This window comes from Halichoerus grypus, chromosome 5 (assembly GCF_964656455.1).
Source record: "Halichoerus grypus chromosome 5, mHalGry1.hap1.1, whole genome shotgun sequence".
In the NCBI taxonomy this organism is placed as follows: domain Eukaryota; kingdom Metazoa; phylum Chordata; class Mammalia; order Carnivora; family Phocidae; genus Halichoerus; species Halichoerus grypus.
This window is the reverse complement of record NC_135716.1, coordinates 88,631,165-88,639,036: the sequence shown is the minus strand read 5'-3', so window position 1 is coordinate 88,639,036 and position 7,872 is coordinate 88,631,165. Positions and strand designations below refer to the sequence as shown.

The following is a 7,872-nucleotide window of genomic DNA, read 5'->3' as shown; positions in this document are numbered from 1 at the left end:
TCAACGGAGATCTTCCTCCCCACCCCAGAGCTCTCCAAAGGTTGCCAGGATTGAGGTTCTGGATATATGGGGTTGGAAAAAAGTCCCTTCCCATAGAACTTCAAGGGTGACTGGAGCTGCCACCATTGCAAAGGTCTACACTTTGCGAGAGAGTAACATTTCAAATGGTACTCTGAGAGAGGAGCTAATGGACTGCACAGTGGATTTTCTCCCCAGATGCATTTACTTCACAAGGCAAAAATTCCCATTGTGCTGGCAGATTTTGTCTTTTCATTTAAATCCACAGACTGTGGAGCCCAGACACCTGGCACCGACTGCCGGATGTCTTGTTGTGGGGAGAACCAAGCCTTTATCACACTGTGGCCCTGAAACATGCTTCCTGTGCCTGGGAGGAATGAGAGATATGTTAAAGGTCACTACTTTTGGGGGAGGAGGGAACCTGGAGAAGGCATGAGCAATGAGTATGTGGTAAGAGTTCAAGGTGAAAAGGCTGAGCCAAGAACAAGAGTGCATAAAACTCCAGTCCTGCCTTTGGGAGATAATGAGACCAGAACCCAGGCTCTTTCAACTGGCTTCCAACAGTCTAACAGGTTAGAGTTTTCTCATTTTCTTTCAACTATTCCTGGGCATGGGAGTTTTGCAAAAACAGAGTGGAGGGAACAAAATGGTTTTTGTAAGCCTATAACAACTTGACCTCTCTTTCTGACCATCCCAGGGTCATCCTGTAATCTAATCTGCCCCCCATTTTTCTGTTCCTGGAGAGTGCTTCTTGGCAACCAGATCTGACCATGGCTGGGTGGAGCTGCCTTGTGACAGGTGCAGGAGGGTTTCTGGGTCAAAGGATCGTTCGCTTATTGGTGGAGGAGAAGGAGTTGCAGGAGATCCGGGCACTGGACAAAGTCTTCAGACCGGAACAGCGGGAGGAATTTTCTAGTAAGTGAACTTGAGTTCATGGATGGGTAGCTCCATCTTAACCCCCTCACAGGTATAGGGAAGGGGTTCTTGTCTAGCAAATCAAGGAAAGTTGTAGCCAAACCGAGGCTGATCCCCTGTCCAAAGTCATCAGAAAGGAAATCACAGGTGGTGTGGTATAAGAGATACAGGGCTGTCAGGAGACTGGGTCTGACCCTGATCCGGAACTAGAGATCCGGATGACTGTAAGCCAGCCACTCTGGCCTCTAGGTCTCTTTTCTTCTCATTTATAAAATCACGTTATCTCTCCCTTGTCAACAACTCTTTAATGTTCTGAGGACTGTGGACTTGGCCATGGCTGTGCAACATCTGCAAAGGTCAAGCAAGCCCCGTTACCCTGGAGACCCTGCTAGGGGTTCCCTGCCCTGCTTGAGTGCCCTGGTCTTTCTGTGGCTTCACTCAGCATCTCCAGTGAAGGTGAAGCTGAGTGTGTGTGTGTGTGTGTGCGTGTGTGTGTGCGTGTGTGCATGCGTGTGCGTGCGTGTGTGTGTGAGAGAGAGAGAGACAGGGTGCGAGGGAGGAAGGTGAAGAGGACACACAGTGTACAGTGTGGGAGGGAGCCAGAGACAGAGTGTGAGGCTCCAGAGTGTGGATTCCTCATGTGGATTCCCTGTACATCTCTTCTTCCCATTTGTCCCTGCTCATCACCACAAGAAAAGTGACTGCAGAATCTGCTCACTGCTCTGCTGTTTTCCCAGACTGCTGCCCCTGGTGCAAAAGCAAAAGCTAGATTTATAAAACCTGTTTCACCCCCCAAATCCTCAAAACAGCCCTGTGAGGAAAGTAGGAATGGGGTCTCATCCAACAGCATGTTGAGGAAATTGAGGTATACAAAGGTAAAGCGACTTGCGGAGGCCTTCTGATTAATGGACCTCAGGGCTCAGAGTAGAGCCTCATCACAGACGCCCCAGTCATAGGGCTCCAGGGCTGCCTCTTGGCAAAGTGAGTCTTCAGTCTCTCCCATTTCCCCACTGTGTGTCCCCAAAGCAATCCCTGTCCCCCTCCCCAGCCCCTGCGGTCTGGACGTCAACACACAGGCCCTGGGTGCCCAGAAGACCCCACCTCCCCACACGGAGACCCCCCACCCACACCGCCCTCCAGGACTGTGCACACCACTCTTCTCCTCTTCTTTCCTGTGCTCTGAACATCTCAGATGTCTTATTTCCTCTACCCTCTGCTTCAACGATGCCTCTGATGAACACACATGAACATACATGATCAACATCAACTGTCTGCAGCCCTTACGTCTCAGTAATACTTACGGTCTGACAGCTGATGCCCGGGAAAGGCAATGTTCAACCCAGACGAAGGGTTCCCCTGTGGGACCAGTCAGGTGGTGTCCAGGACGGGCAGGGCCTCTGTACAGCTCACAATGGAGAATCCTCACAGTGGTCGTTCTGCGCCAGGCGCTGTGCTCAGTGTTCTATGCGTGTCAACTCTGCTCCTCGTAACATCTCTGGGGATGGGTAATATTATCCTCCTCTTTTTTGAAGATGAGAAAGCAGGCACAGAAAGTTGTCTTAGTCTGTCAAGGCTGCTACAACAAGATACCACAGGCTGGGTGGCTTAAACACATCAGAAATTTTATTTCTCACAGTTCTGGGGGCAGAAATCCAAGAGCAAAGCAGAGTGAGGCTCTGGTGAGAGCCCCCTCCCTGGTTCAGAGCCGTGTCTTCTTGCTGTGCCTTCACACCGTACAAGGGGAGAGGGCTCTTGCTGGGATCTCATTTATAGGAATACTGATCCCCTCATGAGGGTCAAACCCTCACGACCTGATCACCTCCCAAAGGGCCCATCTCCTAACAGCATCACATTGCCATTAGGATTTCGACACGTGAATTTGGAGGGACACAAACACTCAGACCACAGCAAAGACTAACTTGTTCAAGGTCCCCCAGCTGAAAAATGGCAACACTGGAATTGAACCCGAAGGTCTAACTGCAGAGGCTGTGCTCTTAGCCACTAATTTGTCTAGTAGCTTCTCTTTGGGCCTCCCTACAATGCGGCCCACATAACATAAGCAAGTGTATATTTGAGCTACGCAGAATACTTGTCCCGTCCACAGAGCCTCGAGGAGGGAGGGAGCTCTACCTCCACCACCAAGACATCTGCAGCGCCCTCTTCTGGTCTCTCTGCACCCTTGCAAACTAATAGGTTGATCTGAGCCTGTCTGCTGAAGTCAGCACCAAAGAGACAGAAGAAGGTCGGGGAAAGGCAGAGGTGGAGACCCAATCAGAGAAAATCCTACTGATTCCCAGCAGCTTCTCCCCTGCCTTTCTCCCACTTTAGGGCCTTCTTGGAGCTGCCCAACCATGGGAACTAGCTCAGGGCAGAGCAGACTTGACAGAGGCTTAGGGAGAGCAGATGGTTCTTCCAAGTTGTAACCCAGGAAGGACATTTCCCTGCCCTGTATTTTTCACTCTGAGTTTCTCTCTCACTGTTCTCTGGCCTCCGTTGCCGATTTCAGTTAAATTGCCTTATCCTTTAAATACATACATACATACATACATACTTAGACTTATCCTTAATCTGCCTCAGAAAAAAAAAAAGCGCGAGTCCTGCACTTGGGTGACAGGGGAAAGAGAACAAAGCTTGAAGGCAGGGAGCAGGCTTGAGTCTTCACTGGAGGTGTGACTCAGACCTGCCCCTTCACCTGTCTCCTCCGGAGTTGCCTTGCCTGTATAGTGGAAATCGGAATACCTATGTCATGAGATAGCTGTGAAAGAAGAACCAGAACGCTGTGAAAGTTGTGTGCAAAGCAGAACGCACAAAGTAGGGTATTTATCCAAACCGTATGTAGCACCATGTTTAGGTCATGGGCTCGTCTGAGGTGATGATGTTACTGGCAGTACCGCCCCTTCCGGTGGATTTCAGAGGAGCTGAAGACCCTGAGGTTGAAGCCACTGTCCTTAGCTAGATGGCCAGAAAGTTAGTCCCTTGGTGGCGGACTCATTTTCAGCACTGATGTCTGCTTTAGATGATATCTAATAAGGTTTTTTTTTCAGTTAGACCTCTCATTTGGGCACTTCCTAAATTCCCCGTTACTGGCTTCCCTATCCTTCTGGTCACCTAAGCAGGAAATACTCAGGCTGACATGGACTCTTGCTCTTCCTCTCGGCCTCTCTCCAGTAAGAACAAGGACCCGGCTGCATAAGGTCTGAAAAGTCAAGGGTGTGTATCCCTCCCCTTCCCTGCTTCTGCTGTGGGAGCCCTGGTTCTGTCCTCCTCCTCCGAACTTTGCTGCAGACATTCTCTCGATTGCTCTCTCGATTGATCTCTCGATTGCTTTGCTCCCTCTTAGATGCACCACACCGATCCATTTCACGTACTGCAGCCAGGGTTGGCTGCAGCTGCACCACAACTCTGTTTATGTTTCTCTTCTTGTGCCAAATCCAGGCGGGATTCCTCATTCCCTACAGAATTAAATTCAGATTCTTTCCTCTTATATCCACGCTCCATAATCACCCCACTCTCCTTAATGAATTTTATGAACTTCCCATGAATCTCTTTAACAATTTTCGTCCCAGGCATACTTGACTCCTCACTGCACAAATTCTTTTTTTTTTTTTTAAAGAATAAAATGGGGTGGAAACGGATGTTTGCTCTTTCCCAATAAATGCTACACATTCTGACTTCTGTGCCTTTGTTTACTTGTTCCTCCCATGGATTTATCTCCCATCTCCACCCTCCCCCTGGGTAAACACCACCTTTATCAGGAAACTTCCAGATCCAGAAAGCCTTCCAATGACCTGATTCATGTTCACACAGAGCTCCAGAGCAAGACCAAGGTGATCATGGTGGAAGGAGACATTCTGGATGAGCAGTGCCTGAAGAGAGCCTGCCAGGGCACTTCGGTTGTCATTCACACCGCTTCTGTCATTGACGTCATGAATGTCATTCACCGAGAGACCATCATGAATGTCAATCTGAAGGGTATAGTATCCCAGGGAGGATATGGAGTGAGGTGGGCGAATGAGGCTCAGAAAACAGACCAGGAAGGGAGGAGAGGCCCCCATCACTGAACACCCGCTGAGCCTGCTCCAGCTGCTTTTTCTTATCACCACTGAGAGATTCAAGGCTGTTATGCTCAGTTTTTTAGATGAGGAAACTGGGGCTGAGCAAAGCTAAGAAACTTGTCCAAGTCCCCCTGAGTAGGAAAGCTAGAATTTAAACCCACACCTGTGTGTCTCCAAAGGCCACAAAAGCTCTCTTTACTGCAGCTCCAATCAAGCATCGACTCTAAGCCAACCTTGAACTCTCATGATCCAACTACCTTCTGCTTCCCCTGGGCGAAGACCAGATCTTACAAGTGCCTCCCTGGTCATCATTTTAGCCCTTCTGTGCGCCTCTAAGCTGGTGGTCACACAGTAAGGCCAAGAACTAAGAGCTCTGTGATAGAAGGGCCCCCGTGTCCACTGTGAGCGAAGGGCCACAGCTCCAGGCCAGTTTCCTTCAGGCAGGACTCCTGTGCAGGATCACCCAGCGTAATGAGAACATCTAGCACCTTCCTGCTCACCCCAAAGAAGGATTCCTCTCAAGAGACCTGCAAAGCTAGTTCACAGCCGTCTGGCAGGACAGAATTACCCAGGACTGGCCTCCCCATGATATCTTCTTAATGGTAATAGCTTCCCCTTCTCCATAAGAGTACTTCTTCAGCTCACTGCTGGGTCTGCTATTAAAGGGTCGTTTCTAGCTAGGTGCCCAAAGTACACCCTCCTTAGATCCTCATCCCTTAAATGCCTGGTGGTTCTTTCTGGATTGTGGCTTTCCAACCTACTTTAAAACTAGACACCTTTATGTAAGGGATTAGCTTAAATCCCTTATTAGCTTCACAAGCAAAGTCATCCTTCTGAGCCCTGGAGGCCAGTCTCTCTAGGACCACAGTACCCCAACCCCCAATCGCATCTGGTTCTCATGACCTGCTCTACAAAGTTAGTCGTTAGATAGAGGCTCCTTTTCTAAAGCAACTCATTGCTTTAGGGTCTCCAGCCTAAAGTAGCACAGTCTCAAAAAAGACCCTTTCTAGTTTCTACTTAGCCGTACCCTCATCACTCCCACACTGCAAGGAGGGTGCTGCTAAATTAACCAAGTTTTCCTTTTTAGCCCCCTCTGCTAATTCCTGCTCTCCAGGACTCCCAACAGCAGAGGATTTGAAATCCCTGAGAAGTGGTAGAGGCATCAGTTAATTAAAACTAATGTCAGTTCCGGGTTTAGAAGATACTTCAAATAATGGTCATTTTTCCCTCTGCAGGTCAATTGGCCCCAAATTTTCTCAGCCTCTAGTTTTGATTTTTTTTAAAAAATGAGTCTGTCTCTCCCAAAAATCAAATTGCACAAAGACCTTAAAAAGGATTATTTTTAATACCAAAAAAAAAAAGAGAGAGAGAGAGAAATAAAAACGATGCTTTGCGGGGAATGTTCTTTCTTGTGGAGAAGGCGCTCTGCATTACCTCCCCCAGCTAAAGGGATTCTGCAAGATCCTCCCATTATAGGTGTTAACCACCAGAGGGCACACTTCCCCTTCCGGTTCTCCACCAAGCTCAACATAGAAGGCCAGTGCCAGCCTCCAGAATACTAAGTAAAAGGAAGGTTTATCACCCTCACTTTTCAGACCTGGGTAAAGGGAGTCACAGTCAGAATTAGGAGTGGCCTTTGTAGGGAGCACTCAATCAGGACTAGGTAAAATTCCAGTCCATATTCTGAGAGTATGGCCTCATAATTTTTTTTTTATTTAAAATAAACTGTTTTTAATGAAGTGGTAGGGATAAATGATAATTTCCTAATGTCTTCCCTCAGCAAAATATAAAATAGCAACCCTCTGTCCTTTTCCAGAATTCAAGGTACACACACAGGTCCAGGAAATCCAAAAAGCCTAGAAATTCTTGCTCTCCAGAACCCAAAGGTCGGCTTCTTCTCATTTTGGCAATTTTGCATTTTTCCTATGGCTATAGCATGCTCAGATCTTAGGTCGGAGACACAGAGGAATGCACTCCTGATCTGCAATAACCACCTCACCTGGGGGAGGCGGTGGGCATGGCTGGGCCTTCGGGTTGTTTGCTGACCCTGACGGTGTCCTCCCCCCGGGCAGGTACCCAGCTCCTGTTGGAAGCCTGTGCCCAGGCTAGTGTGCCGGTCTTCATCTATACCAGTACCATAGAGGTGGCTGGGCCCAACTCCTACAGGGACATCATCCAGAATGGCCGCGAAGAAGAGCATCTCGAATCAAGATGGTCTGCTCCGTACCCCTACAGCAAAAAGCTCGCAGAGAAGGCAGTGCTGGCCGCTAACGGGTGGGCTCTTAAAAACGGCGGCACCTTGCACACCTGTGCCTTAAGGCCCATGTATATCTATGGGGAAGGAAGCATATTCCTTTATGACTATATATACAAGGCCCTGAGGAACAATGGCGTCCTGACACATCATAGCAAGTTCTCTGTAGTCAACCCTGTCTATGTTGGCAATGTGGCCTGGGCTCACATTCTGGCCTTGAGGGCCCTACGGGACCCCAAGAAGGCCCCAAGCGTCCGAGGACAGTTCTATTACATCTCAGATGACACACCTCACCAAAGCTATGATGACCTCAATTACACTTTGAGCAAGGAATGGGGCTTCTCCCTGGATTCCAGAATGAGCCTTCCTATATTTCTGGAGTACTGGCTTGCCTTCCTACTGGAAATAGTGAGCTTCCTGCTCAGTCCAATTTACAAATATCAACCCCCCTTCAACCGCCACACAGTGACATTGTTAAATAGTGTATTTACCTTCTCCTATAAGAAAGCTCAGAGGGATCTGGGGTATAAGCCACTCTTCAGCTGGGAGGAAGCCAAGCAGAAAACCATGGAGTGGATTGGCTCCCTGGTGAAACAGCACAGAGAGACCCTAAAAATGAAGACTCACTGA

At 48.7% G+C, this 7,872-nt stretch overlaps 1 protein-coding gene across 1 annotated transcript; it reads left to right on the top strand.

The window, feature by feature from the left end:
• The first annotated feature begins 788 nt into the window (after positions 1-788).
• Positions 789-7,872, top strand: HSD3B2 (hydroxy-delta-5-steroid dehydrogenase, 3 beta- and steroid delta-isomerase 2). Its single transcript, XM_036090113.2, has 3 exons — positions 789-933; positions 4,741-4,905; positions 7,061-7,872. The coding sequence occupies exons 1-3, from the start codon at positions 789-791 to the stop codon at positions 7,870-7,872; spliced, it is 1,122 nt and encodes a 373-aa protein (XP_035946006.2).

Excerpts from the sequence above, each read along its gene's own strand:
- HSD3B2 (XM_036090113.2), top strand. The coding sequence starts at position 789 with ATGGCTGGGTGGAGCTGCCTTGTGACAGGTGCAGGAGGGTTTCTGGGT. Across the intron at positions 934-4,740 it reads ACAGCGGGAGGAATTTTCTA|AGCTCCAGAGCAAGACCAAG; the intron begins GTAAGTGAACTT and ends ATGTTCACACAG. Across the intron at positions 4,906-7,060 it reads CATGAATGTCAATCTGAAGG|GTACCCAGCTCCTGTTGGAA; the intron begins GTATAGTATCCC and ends CCCCCCGGGCAG.